Source organism: Lissotriton vulgaris, chromosome 8, assembly GCF_964263255.1.
Source record: "Lissotriton vulgaris chromosome 8, aLisVul1.2, whole genome shotgun sequence".
NCBI lineage: Eukaryota > Metazoa > Chordata > Amphibia > Caudata > Salamandridae > Lissotriton > Lissotriton vulgaris.
The window spans coordinates 1,288,268,578-1,288,283,223 of NC_141696.1; the positions used below are offsets into that span (position 1 = coordinate 1,288,268,578).

General features: G+C 48.4%; 1 protein-coding gene across 3 annotated transcripts in view; it reads right to left on the bottom strand.

The window, feature by feature from the left end:
* Positions 1-14,646, bottom strand: part of PARP4 (poly(ADP-ribose) polymerase family member 4) — a 1,988,214-nt gene that overhangs the window by 1,583,023 nt on the left and 390,545 nt on the right. For all 3 annotated transcript variants that reach the window (XM_086935217.1, XM_086935220.1, XM_086935219.1), the window contains exons 15-16: positions 10,960-11,122; positions 10,420-10,544 (exon numbers count right to left, since the gene is read on the bottom strand). In XM_086935217.1, the coding sequence (XP_086791343.1) occupies positions 10,420-10,544; positions 10,960-11,122 (288 nt within the window). The remainder of the gene's footprint in view (positions 1-10,419; positions 10,545-10,959; positions 11,123-14,646) is intronic.

Here is a 14,646-nt window from a genome sequence, read left to right on the forward strand (position 1 = left end):
TCAGTACACCCATACGTCGGCGTCTCTCCATACTCACTCCCGCATTGACCTTCTCCTGCTGCCGGCCACCGACTGCCAGCTGGTCTCAGGCGCCGCGGTCCTGCCCAGAGGGATTTCAGATCATTTTCCCATCTCCCTCCAGTTGGGGGTTCCTCCGACGGGTCCACGAGCGGTCTGGCGGCTGAACGCCTTTTTCGACTCGGAATTAGTGGAGTCACTCGGCCAGAAACTCAATCACTATTTCTGCACCAATGCGGGATCGCTTCCCTCACCAGGAAAGCTGTGGGAGGCAGGCAAGGCCGTTGTCCAGGGAGTGGCCAGGGGACTGGTACACGCGAAGCGAGCGGCACAGACAGCCCAGCTCGCACAGCTGGAATCTCGAGCGATGCAACTGGAAGCTGCCCAACTCTCTGGAAGGCGGGAGGATTCTTCCCGGCAATTGGCAGCGGCCAAAATGCTCTGGCGCTCGTCGGTAGCTCGCGTTTATGGGTGGGGAGATAAGAACGGCAAGCTCCTCCACAACCTTGTGTCGTATCCCAAAGTCAACCATATTATTCCTGAGGTCCGCTCAAACAATGGAACCCCCCCAAGTGACCTCCGCGGCCATAGCACAAACTTTTGCTACCTTCAATGCGCACCTCTACGCTGAGCGACCCTCGGGCGCTCCTCTGGTCGCTCTGATGGATGAAACTAGTACCCGACTGCCTTCTCTCTCTCATGAGACTGCGGACACTCTGGACCGCCCCTTCACCCTGGAAGAGGTCCAGGACGCCATCTCCCTCCTACACCCCAGTAAAACGCCTGGGCCCGACGGGTACCCTCAGGAATACTATGCGGCCTTCCGAGATATTCTGGCCCCCCCCCACCTGCTGGATCTTTTCCGCCATGATGCTGAGACGGGCACATTCCCACCTGAGTCGGATTTGGCCACGATAGTGGTTATTCCGAAGATGCAGCCGCCTTCCATGAGTTGTGCGGACTACCGCCCGATCTCACAGATCAACATGGAGATTAAGCTCTTCGCCACTGTATTGGCTCAGAGACTCCGACCCCTCCTGCAGGACCTGGTCCACCCTGACCAATGCGGGTTCATGCCGGCTAGAGGCACCCGCCACTGCATTCGTCGCCTCCACCTGGCCCTGGCCCACCGGGAGCGGCTAACCCCACATCTAGCCCTCCTTTTCATAGACTTCGAAAAGGCCTTTGACACGTTGAATTGGGCATACCTGCAAGATGTGCTGGACAGGATGGGTTTCGGTCCCTCGTTCCGCCATTTCATCAAGGGTCTCTACACCAACCCCCGAGCCCGTGTACTCATTAACGGAGAGCTCTCCGAGGCCTTCCCAATCCGAAGTGGCACGCGTCAGGGGAGCCCTCTCTCACTATTCGCTTTGGAGATGGAGCCTCTGGCGGCGCTCATCCGACAGGACCCACTTATTCGAGGCTGGGCCTGGGACTCGAGCCAAGTGGACAAGATAGCCATATACGCGGACGAAGTGCTGCTCTACCTGGCGGATCCCGAAAGTTCTGGCCCCAGGTGCTTGAAGGTCCTCTCGGATTTCGAGAGGGTCTCTGGACTTCGTCTTAACGCTGCAAAGTCCACTCTGGTCCCACTGCATCCCTCCAGAGAGTGTTACGACTGGCAGTCGGTTATCCCCCTTAGGAGAAACTCGATCAAATACCTTGGCGTCTGGGTAGCTCTTCTACCGGAGCTTGAGTGGGCCCTGAATGTCACGCCGTTGGTTGTCAGGATGAAGGCGGACCTCAAGAAGTGGCAGACCCTTCCCCTGATCCCCCTAGGCAGAAGTGTGCTCTTCAAAATGATGGTCCTCCCCCGTTTCCTTTAAATACTGCAGAACATCATGGTCCACCTTCCGGGTAGTTGGTTTCGTGAGCTTGATGGAGTCCTTACCCATTTTTTCTGGGGAGGCGGGAGACCACGCTTATCCCTGGCACACTGTTGCATTCCCCCCTTTGACGGGAGTATGGGGATGACCAATCTCCACCTCTACTATCTGGCTACAAAACTTATCGCCCTCCACGATTGGTATGCAGGCGGCTGGTCTGACCCTGCCTATCGCGTGGAGCTCACGGCGTTAAACTTTACACAGGTCCAGTGGCTTCTTTACGTTAGTCCAGTGCCAAAGGCGATGGCCCCGGTCACCAGGACGGTGTTTCTGGCCTGGCGCACGGCCCTACGGCGCACGGCCCTACGGCACGTGGGATGGGACCGAAAACTCACTCAACAGACGCCACTCTGGTATGGGTCCTGGTTGCGGGAGGTCTCGTCCCGGCGGGGTTTCCGTAGGTGGGACCTCATTGGAGTTTAGGTGCTCGGGGATGTCTGGGTGGGGGATCACATCCGTTCCTTCGCAGATCAGCGCCACGCTCTTCCCCACTCCCAACATTATCGATACTTGCAATTAAGACACGCCCTCTACACATATGTCTCACCTCCTGTCTCCCTTCCAGAATTCAGCCTGTTGGAGGCTCAGGTGATGATGGGGGACCTGGGCAGAGGGGGAGTGTACCGCAAATATCGGTCCCTGGTGAATAATGGTCCCGCTTCCCTAGATCGGCTTAGGTCCCGCTGGGAGGGTTGGTTGGGCCCCCTAGAGGAGGCAGACTGGAGGGATGCTCTCATGGCGCCCAAAACCTTGACCACGTCCTCCAAGCTGCGCCTGATCCATTTATACTACCTCCATGCGGCATACCTCACCCGGCACGGTTGAGGCCCTCTTCAGCATGCCCGCGATGTGCCTCATCCCCTGCCGATTTTTATCACATGGTGCTGGCGCCTTTTTGGAGGGGGGTGATTATTGAGCTTACGCAGGCCTTGGGATGGGAGGTTCCCCACGATCCAATGCGTATGCATGCTGGGGGTCTTTGATGGCCTAGATGGCTCTAGGATGGACAAACATCTCTTGGGGACAGCAGTGGCGGTGGCCAAAAGGGGCATACCAGCGCATTGGTCATAGGCTAAGGCACCTACTGTGCTGAGATGGAGGAGGGGAGTGGACTGGTGCGGGATCCAGAAGGAGGCACTATTCGAGGCTCGGGATGTCCTGATCTATTCAACAAGGTGTGGGGTAAATGCTTTAATATGCTGTCACCATGACGATCTGTCTTCCTTTTAATCTATGTTACACTGTAACCATCGTACAGACTGCTGTGTTATACTCTGATGGACCAACCTTATTTTTGCCATCAATCATCCCTGTCATCTTCCCTTTAATGCGTATTGAACTGCAACCAATGAATTTTTCTGTTCTTATTAATCCAATAAAGTAGATTATCAAAAAAAACAACAAGCCAAAGCAGGTGGCGAGCAGCTGGGAGACCGATAGTGATACGGGAATCACGTTGAGATCCTTAGTAGATGGTATGGGGTGGGTAGACACCTGGAGTAGACTCCACCTGACTAAAAAAGGTTATACATACTACTCAAGTGTTCATGATTCATTTTCCCATCTGGACTACATGTGTGTGCCCTCTAGCTACCTCCACATAATAATGACTGTGGAAATACTTCCCTGGAGCCTGTCAGATCACTCTCCGGTGATACTGGGGCTTCGAACAGGTCCGACCGCCCCCCTTTCGCTGGCGTCTCTCCACTTGGCATTTGCAGGATCAACAATATAGGACACGCATGAACCTAGCAATCGCAGAGGACTTTTCCCATAACACTGGGACAGGGGCGTCTGGGAGATATTATGAGAGGCTATGAAGCCAACCGTACAGGGCGTCCATATCTCCTTCTGTGCAGCACAACATGCGCAACACAGCGAGAAATTGACTCAGATTGAAGACCAACTTATAAACCTGGAGCGATGAGGCAAGGGAGAGGATGGGAGTCAGGCACGTCGTCAATTGCTTCTGACGCAACAGCTTTATACTGGTGAACTAATGGATGAGACCCGGTTTGCATGGCTGCCCTCACGTAGCAGGATATACCAATGGTGGTATAAATCTAGAACGATATTACATCGCTTATGTAAACATACGTTGCAATCAGTTAATATCCCCAGTATCCTTGACCAGGAGGACCAGGTTCATACCGAGCCGCCCATGATCGTGACTAGTTTTGCGGACTACTACAAAGAACTGTATGCCCCACACAAGGCTCTGCCTGAAGTTCTAATACAGCGCTTCCTGGACGATTTACCTCAGAGAGCACTGTTGGATGCGGCAAGAGCAGCATTGGACACTCCTCTCACAATCCAAGAATTGGGTACCGCACTGGCAGACCTGCGCTCAGGGAATGCAACCAGGCTTTCCATGTAAGTTTTTAAAACTATATCAAGCACAGCTCGGAGCCCACTACATTGAGGTGGTTCATGCCACTATAGAAGCAGGGCAACTCCCACCTGATTTGAGGCACGCCATAGTAGTAGTTTTTCTTAAATCGAGCCTGCCCCCTGAATTTCACACATCATTTTTCTTTTTTTTTCACACAGATTTTATTTAGTTTTCCAGCTTTATGCATGTATACATTATATTTCCTCATCAATACAGTAGTTTGCAAATGACATACAGGGATTGTAGTTATAGGCATTGGTATCTTGAAACTGTTGTATATTTAATCTTAAGATTTAATTGTTCCCATGTATATGCCACATAAATGATGCATAGTTAAGAACCAGGATGTACACTTCGTAAGAATACGTTTTACGATTTTAAATTTCCCCTCTACCACCCCCCACGCAAACAAGAAATCTTTTTCAAGAAAAAGTGAATAATAATAAAGAACTGTGCCACTGCAAACTAAGTGTCTGTTTTAAAATGCATCCTCATCGGGAGTTCTGACCTAGAGCAATAAGGGCATCAAGACCGGGGAGGGGGGAGGGAGGGGAACAACAAAGGGAGGGGGATGAAGAATTTAGAGATCCCCAGCATTCCATCAGTCATTGGTAATAGTTGCAGAATATACTTTGAAATGTTCTAATAGTTGAGCCCATTCCATCAATGTCATTTTTTTCCTCAGCCCTCTATACTCTACGCGCTGCAGTGCTTCTCTCTCAGCAGTAGCCCATTTTATAACTTCCTCCCGCCATTTCCCATATGTGGCGCAGTGTGTGATTTCCATGCTGTGTGATTAGCCTCTTGGCCAACATCAAGGTGAGGCCCGTAAAGCGGAAAAAAGTACACCTGCTTTTATGAGGGGGGAGACCCAACAGACAGGCTTCAACAGTAGTCCAGGTGGATCGTTCAGTAATTTATGAGAGGCCCTGTGTGTCTTTAATGGAAGGACAGGCCCATAACATGTGTATGAAATCGCAGTGGCCACAACACTAGATGAGAACCTGGCAAAAGTCAAAGAGGCACTGCTGTTAAGAGGTTGTTAAGAGGTTGGCAACACTTCATAAACAGGGCATGCTCCCTGAACGCAAAAGATCATCATGCAAGGCAGCAGCTGTGGAGAGTTCACAGCGAACTGAATTACGGAATCATACTGCAAAAGATTCACTTGGCAGAAAAGATGGGAATTGGAATCTGGGCCACACTCTCACCCACAAAAAGTGAGAGGATGTCTACTTCCGGGCAAAGCACACAGCACATAGCTCATCTAGCACCAAGACCACTTATAAGATTGCCTCATATTGGTACCTGATGCATGTTCTCATACAGAAATGGAACCTGGTGCGGACTTGTTAGTGCTAGAGAGGTTGTGGGAATACCGAGACCTTACTACACCTTCTGTGAGACTGCCTGTAGCTGGTCCGGTACTGGGGGGGCATTCAGGATACCATTGGTAAGGCATCTGACATGCAAATACAGCATTTCCATACTTACACACTACTGAGCTTATCCAACCCACTGACCTATTCCTTAAAATCCTTAAGAGTCCTCTAAATGGCTTTCGCCCTTGGACACTGGGGCACATATAGGGTTCTGAATCACACACCATGGTTGCATAAGCGGTTTCATATACTATCCGAAAGAAACTTAGTGTCCCTTCTGAAGTCAGAAGTGTTTCTTAAAAAACATAAGGGAATGGGGGTGGGATTTTATGGGTTCTCTCTTAAGTAGACACTACACCAAGAGTTCTTACATCAGTCTATAGCCAACCTGCTATTGTGGGTGGAAAGAGAAAGATACACGTTTCTTGATATAGCCTTCACTCACTCTAGTAGGGACATGCTTCATCATCGGTCTCACCCCAACTCCTAAAGGTGGGGGGAGGGCTCAACCATGTTTCAGGGAGCACTTATGAGAAAAAGGTGTATGGGGCATAAAATTAAAGATAAAATTCCTCACCCATTCCTAAAGTATCCTTCATAAGTGGAGTGGGAGGGAAGGTTAAAAACACTATGGTAGGGCTTGAGGATGTAATGGTCACATGACCCTAAGCTAGACACCAACATGTTTCTACCCTCTCTAGTAGCAGAAAAAAGGTCCTGGACTCAAATTAGTTTGTGTGTTTGTCCCTCTGTGCCCTTATTTCAATCACCAATTTGTTCTGCATACTGCGACCGCAGTTGCTTTCAGCATTTGGTGGAAACACGTCCAAACCTTCTTCTGCATATGTTGCAAAGTTCAGCATGACATCTTCTTTTCAGTTGCTTAGCTTGGAAGCGACAATCTCCCAGAATTCTCTTCTGCTCTGCCTCTGCGGACAATACTGGAGTCTTAATTTTTCAGCTGTTGAAGTCCAGGTCTTCTTTTACTTCGGAATTGTCTTTTAATTAACTTGTTACAGGGTTCCGTTCCTCAACTCAAGATGGTGGAAAAGAACTTTCAGGTCAAAGGGTGACAAGGCTATTTAATCAGACTCAAGTGTGAGTTCCAGTTTGCCTGCTCTCAGAAGGTTTTTTTTTTAAAGCTGTAATCCGAATTTTTTTCCACTGAGTTCTCCGTTATTTCCAGTATGCTCTTCCTAGTCTGCACTAAGTTAAAAAAAAAACTAACTCTGGATTCAGAACAACCTCAGCAGGCCTTATCTTGGAATTCATAGAATACCTTCGGATGGCCTGTCCAAAACCCTGGCATCTGACAGCTTTGATCTTCTCACGGATGAACCTCTTGATTTATTATTCATAACTGAGACGTGGCTCAATGAGTTTTCGAACCCAGTCATTGAACTATCCATTCCAGTGGGGTATAAAATCGCCAGAGCTGATTGCAAATTGGGAAGCGGCAGAGGTATAGCGGTGGTGTTCAGGGACATGTGGACTTTTACCCGCGGGGAGACTCTGGGTATCGGGGCCGGGGAGGCGCTGGATTTTTCCATCATTATATCACCTAATTTCACGCTGGGTGGCACACTGGTTTATAGGCCCCCCGGCCCTACAGGAGCCTTCTTGAAAGCTCTAGATGAGGTCATTGTTCCCAGGGCCTTGAGATTCTTGAATTTGTTACTCCTGGGGGACTTTAATATCCTTTTGGACTGTGTGGAGGCAAGTGACACTAGGGAACTTTGTGATTCACTCAACCTTGCTCAGCTCACCCAATGGATTAGCTCCCCATCACACCGTGGTGGTCAAATCTTAGACCCAGTTTGCTCCAATTTCCCTTTATGTGTTAAAGAACCCCTTCGAGTCTCCTGGTCGGATCATTTTCTGATTGATTTTTCGTGGACCATTCAAATGCCTGAACTTACTAGGGGATATCTCCAAGGTAGACCTCCTCAAAGGATCGATTTTTCTGCTTTGAGTCGAGTCCTGTCATACACTCATCCCACTTTTTCCATGGATTTGGGTGGAGCTTTGGAGAGATTCACTAACTGGATCTCACAGGCAGTGGAATATTTATCCCCACCCCTCGGTAACAAACAAGTAAGATTCCAGTGAGCTTAAAGAGCAAAAACAGCATTGTACAAAATTGGAACGAGGTTGGAAACTGGCTTATAGCCCCCTGGCCAAAGTAGCATTAAGGAAGGTTTTTTCAGCGTGCGAGGGTGTTGGCGCAGTCGTCTATCTATCGTCTGAGGTTGTGGGCAGCATCGTCGGTGTTGGAGGGGTCGGTGGGTGGGCTGAGAGTGAAGTTTGCCTGTAGATGGTCTTCGGTGACTTTCTTCCAACAGCGGCATGGGATCTGTTGGGTGCGGTGGTGTGTGGTGGGTGGTGGGTTTCCGGAAGGTGAAGTGGCTGCAGCGGTGGTCGATCCAGAGGAGTTCGGTGGCATGCCTGAAGGAGACGTGGGAGCTTAAGGAGGTCTAGCGTGCAGCCGGCGGAATGGGTCGGTGTTGTGACGAGCTGTCTTAGTATGAGGTTGGCGAGGTTGTCGATCAGAGAGGTGGAGTTGCTGTCGTCATTTTTCTCCAGGTGAAAATTCAGTTCTCCGAGGAGGATGTAGTCGGTGGAGGTCAGTGCGTGCTGATGAAGTCGGCGATGGAGTTGCTGAACAGGGGTCGGGTTCCGGGGGGTCTGTAGATGAGGGTGCCTCTAAGGGTGGTGTTGGGGTCCGTGTGGATCTGGAAGTGCAAGTGTTCGGCGGTGCAGAGAGTGTCGTCGGTGCTGGTCGAGACCCTGAAGGTGTTCTTGTGCACGATGGCGATTCCTCCTGCTACTCCGTTGGTGCGGTCTCTGCGGGTGATCTTATAGCCGCCTGGGATGGCTAGGGCGATTTTGGGTGCGGAGGAGTCGTACATCCAAATCTCTGTCAGGAAGGCGACATCTGGTGATGATGTGCCGGGCAGGTCGCAGAGCTCAACGGCGTGTTGGCGTGCGGAGCGGGTGTTCAGTAGGATGCATCGGAGGTGGTTGGGGTCCTTCTTTGCGGGTGCTTCGACTGCTCTGAGGTTGGTGTAGCTGCAGTTCCGGCAGGGGAAGGGACCAAGGGTGCTTTTCGGGGCGGCCTTGAAGCAGGTGTGGGTCCGTCCGGGGTTGAGTGCGTGGAGTTTGCTGGCATCGTAGCGGTGGCGGTGGGCGCGAGGACCAGAGGTTCTGGCACTGCGTGCGTCCGGCATATATGGGGAGGTGGGAGGGAGGAGCAGGTGGGAGGCAGGGGCAGCAGCGAATGGTCAGTGAGGGGGGGGCCACTGCGGCAGGAAACAGGTGTGGCGAGGTTGCCGGGGGCAACTGGGCAAGAATCAGGGAACAGAAGGCAACGGCAAGGTCACAGAGTCAGGGCACACAGGGGTTACACAGGCAACAGCAAAAATCAGGGAAGGATCAGGGCACAGATGGCAAAAATGGGGCACAGAAGACAAAAACGGGGTAAAGAGAGAAAACGGCACAGAAGGCAAAAACAGGGCACAGAAGGCAAACGTGGCACAGAAGGCAAAAACGGGGCACAGAGAGAGCAGGCAGAGGGTGAGCTTACCAGCAGCAGCGGCGGGCAGGGTAACACTGGCGGAGCTGTGTGGTGCGGGAGTGGCCTACCTGGCAAGGTCAAGGGTCGCTCTCCTCACAGCGCAGCTGCCGCCATATATGGGGAGGGGGGAGGGAGGAGCAGCTGGGAGGCGGGAGGCAGGGTCAGCAGAGAATGGTCAGTGAGGGGGGACGGGCCGCAGGGGAGGCAGTTCCGGGAATCGGGAGTGTCGAGGTTGCCGGGGGCAATAAGGCAAGAATCAGGACACAGAAGGCAACAGCAAGGTCACAGAGTCGGGGCACACAGGGATTATACAAGGCAAGGGCAACAATCAGGGAAGGACGGATCGGAGCACAGAAGGCAAAAACTAGGCACAGAAGGCAAAAACGAAGCACAGAGACAAACGGGGCACAGAGACAAAACGGGGCACAGAGGGCAAAAACGGGGCACAAAAGGCAAACGTGGCACAGAAGGCAAAAACGGGGCACAGAGAGAGCAGGCAGAGGGTGAGCTTACCAGCAGCAGCAGGGGGCAGGGTAACATAGGCTGAGCGGTGTAGTGGGGGAGCGACCTACCTGGCAGGGTCAAGAAACCACAGAAAATTTGTTGCTTGACTCACACCGTCCTATAGTTAAACGGTCAGCTGACACCACGCTTCTTTACACAGGAAATGGCTGCTATGATGTCTATTAGAACTCGGAGCACTTTACACGTAGAAGTGGAAGAAAAGATTTAATTTCCAATAAAACATCCTTTATCTATAGGTAGTGTATCTGGAGTGATGTTTCTTGTTGTAAAAAATTCAAGAATGTAAACATTTCCATATAAAATCAAGGATGGGTATTCTCCTTCAATCTGGTTGTGACAGATTTATCACCGGGTCAAGGTTACCTCAGCTCCAGAAGAAAATACAAAAGGTAATAAATCAAATTATTATTGTTAGCATTCTAAATTTAGTACAGTTCAGAGCTTCTATCATTACAAACACTAGGCAGGAGCCCAAAAGTCTTCAGAGAAAATGGAAATGATTCAAGTGAATCATACTTTAGCACAAGAACCTGTTCATACTTGAGCATCCATTTGGTCATCTGCATTTGAAAGAACAAAACTAAATTGATTTTGAGATGCTCCCTCCCGAAAGAGTGTGTAAGTCACATTTGTATTTACCTGTGCAATCAGGTCCAAAATCTTTCCCTTAATATGAAAACCTTCAAGCGGGATAGGGTTGCCTGAATTATCCAGGAGACCAGCCTTCACATCCTTCAAAGGTTTTATGTCCAGTATAGTATCATCTTAAAATAATAAACAAACACATTTACACACTAATCTGGGTCGTCTCAAGTGTTCATTGATTTTGACTCAAAGAAACATGACCTTTAAGAAGACCAATTTAACATAATTTTATAATAAGTACATTTCACAAGTCATTTTGAAGGAAACCTTACCACAAATGTTTTAATTCAGATGTAATTTACATTTGTCCCCTACAACATAATGGGTAAATCGCGTAAAGACTTGAAGAGAAAAACAAGTACTTAGGTATATAATTGGTTAAAGGCAATGTTGAGAAACAATTTTTTGTGATAGGAAGATCTCAATGACTTAATTAAGAAGTATAGACAAAATGGAAACTTTTCACACAACAAATAAGTGAGTCTCTTTAGCAAAATACAGAATGACTATGCTATATAATAAAATATCACTGACCGTTTGTTTGTGAAGGTAAGTTTGAATGATCTTCCAAATTTTCATCTTGTTCAGCAATATTAACAGTAGGACAAAACTCTGTAATGTTGTCTTTAGTCGTGCAAAACCGAACTACATATTTCATCCTAATTTGACTAGTGTTGTAAACTACAAATTCATCATCCTAATGAAAAAAACATAAGAAAGGAAAGTACATTACTAAACTGGCAAAACACATATATATGCACAGAAACAAATATACAAATATAACGAAAGGTTACACATATGAAGACAAGCCCAAATGTGTCTTAATAAAATATTGTATTCGGTTATGAGCAGTCATATAGAGGTACTGTAGTGTTGGGATTACTTGTGTTGTTAGTTAATGTATTTTACTGTGGTGTAATGTTTATTCTTAATGGTGACTAAGGATGTACTTTATTTTATACATTCATTCTTATAAGCACCCTCCATCCAAGGGTATCAGCTATCTGTACACAAACAGGGCAAGACAGAGCTTCTGCTTACAGTATACACAGCCACAGTACCCAACATACAAACCAGAAATGTCAGCATTCCACAGAACTGTAGGGTCAACTCATCTGTGAGGGGAGGATGCAATGAGAGGAGAGAGCAGTATGGAAGAGTGTATGGATGAGGGTCTGCAGGTGTAAAAATGTAGAGGAAGTTTAAGAACAAGAAAGATGTTTGGAGTTAAGCTACATGGAGCTTCCAGGTACCAAGGTCAAGAGAGGTTGGCTTCAGGCAGAAGAGATCTGACAAGAAAAATAGATGGAAAACTATAGTACGATGAGAAAAGGACAATATATTGAGGACCCGAGTATCAGCTTGGCAGGAGCGGAGAAGTTATAGATAGGGCATTTCTGAGAGTGGGCCGGAGTGGCCAGTTAATTATATAATATGAAGTTAGTGGGTAAGGATGAAGACGCATTTAAAATCAAATTTAAACTGGAAAATTTTAAGTGTTTTCCTCAAAGTCACTAAAGGTTTGAGCAATGTAATTCCAACTGGCAATGAGTACTAAATTACTATGTCAGATACAGCAATGGATAGAGAGGCAACTCTTCAATTATTAAAATAGATACCACAGCAATAATCTTCCCAGAGGAGGGACTAAGAACTAACCTAAACAAGAAAGTCCTGCAGGATCAAGCAGGCAAAATGCCCTTATCAACGGACCTGATTGTCCAAGCAGTAATGCTTCACGAATGTGTGCAGCAACACCCAGTAGCTGCTGGCATATGTGAAGGAAAGGTAACCCATGTGCCAACACAGTGGTTGTAGCCTTGCCTTTGGTAGAGTGAGCTCTTAAGCCTTCCGAATGCTACTTCTTTGCCAAAGTGTAGCAGATTTTAATGCAGAGTATAATCCATTTAGAGATGCTCCTCTTTTGTACTGTCTTGCTTTCTTTGCTCCAGTGAATTCAATGAAAAGCTAATCGTCCAGTAGGTGTTCTTTGGGACTATCTAAATAAAAGCTAAGTGCTCTCTTTGGATCCAACCGATGAAGCCTCTCCACCTCTTTGACGGGTGAGGAGGACCAAAGAGCATCAGAAAGGTGATTGTCTGGCAGACATGAACGGGGGTTACCATATTAGGTAGAAAGGTGTCATGTGTCTGCAGAACTAGTTTGTCCAGATAGAAAGTAATGCACAGTGGATGAACTGAGAGGACCTGCAGCTTGTTTACTGGGCCAATGTAATGGCCAACAAGAAGACCATCTTAAGATTCCTAAGTCTAAGAGGACAGTTGTGCATGCATTCAAAAGGAGAGCACATCAGAAAGTCAGAAAAAAATATAAATCCCAGTAGGGCATAAGGAAAGGAACCGGTGGAAATGTGTTGAAAACCTTTTAAGAAGAGAGACACAACAAGATGACTTAAAGAGAGAGGGCTGATCCGGCAAACGCAAAAATGCAGAAATGGCCAACAAATTGCCCTTAGCAGTGCACAGAGCAAGGCCCTGCCCGGCTATCAAAAACACGAACAGGAGCACTTAAGACAAATTGGCATGAAGTGCGTTAACTTGTTTGTCGGAACACCAAGACACAAACTTATCCCAAAGGTAGATGTATACAGATTGTGTCAAAGTATGCCTGGCTGCTAGAATAACATCAAAAAGCTCGGAAGTCAAAAACGCTCCACTGCCATCGCTCAAATGCCCAAGAATGAAGTTGGTGTGTGTGCAGGTTGGGATGCAGGACCCGTTTCTACTGCTGTAACAGAAGACCCTCCTGAATGGGAAGCCCGATGGGATGACAGGTACACATGTCTAGAAGTTCTGGACACCATACTCTTGGTGCCCAAACTGGAGCCAGTAGGATGACTTCAGCCCAGTCAGTCCTGATCTTTTCGAAGACCTGGACAGGTGTGATATCGGCGGAAAGGCGTACATGAGTCCTGAATTCCACTCCAAGCAGAATGCATTCCCGATTCAGATTTGGAAACTTAAATATGCAAAAGTGATGATAAAACACAGTCTCAGAAGGGGCGAATAAATCAAGCCAAGGTTCTCCCCATTCTCTGAAGAGACCTTGTGACTCCTCTGTGTAGACGGCATTGTTGGTCCATGAGACACTGTTGGCTGAGTATTTCTGCCCTGTAATTTAGGGATTCCGCCAGGTGTTGTATGACCAGTCTTCAACCCCACCCCACACTGCCTGTTGCAGTACCGCATGGCGATGGTGTCGTCTGTGAACAGCTATACCATCCTCCCTTCCACGGATGGCAGGAAGTCTTTCAACACCAAATGGATCAGGCTGAAGTGCAGCTGAATTCCATCCTGACATCTGAGTCCTCAGACCTTCACCTCTCCCAAATGGCTACCCAATCGCAAAAGCAAGGGATCGGTTACCACTGTAAGCTATACAGAAGGAAGGTTGAGTGTTCTGCCACTGACCAGATTACTGTCCAGTAACCATCACTGCAGGTGTTTCACAGTCTTTTCCAACATCTAAGCACTATAGCAGCAAATACCCTGGTGCAGTAGCCATAGGGACTTCAGGTCCCACTGCAGAGTCTGCATGTGCCATATGGTGTGCTTTACTAATAGGCTGTAGAAGGCCATTACCCCCAACAACCTAAGTCCCCCTTACTGAGATACAAGACTGAGGCTGAAACATCGGGATCACAGTCCAAATGTCCTGTACTCTCTGTGGAAAGGGTAGTTGTGAAATGCCACTGTGTCCAGAATAGCTCAGATGTAAGAGAGTGTTTGGGAAGGAGTCAGGTATGACTTTGAAGTTCTGATAGTGAACCTCAACAAAGACGGTCTGCCTAAGTCTAGAGGTGGGTGAGGACTGCCTAAGGCATGTCCACAATCTGCAGTCAGCAATCGAGGTAGGGGAGGACTGGAACCCCTGACCTCTGAAGATGAGTATAACCACTGCAAGCACTTTTGAGAACACTGTGGTGCACTGGTGAGGTCGCAGCGAAGCACAGCAATGCCTGTGGGCCCACATGGCTAGAATGTGAAAGTAAGTGTCTTGCAGGTCCAACACTGCCCTCGAGGGTCCAAAGCAGACACAGCATAGGCATTAGTGAGCATCTGAACCTGTCCTTTCTCAGGAAGGCAGTGAGAGGGTGATGTACTAGTAGATGGCGGAGGCCTCCGTCCTTTTCAGCACCAGAAAGTAGCAAACACAACTAAATTCTGGTGTCAGCACCTTTTACATGGTTCCTTTGGTATT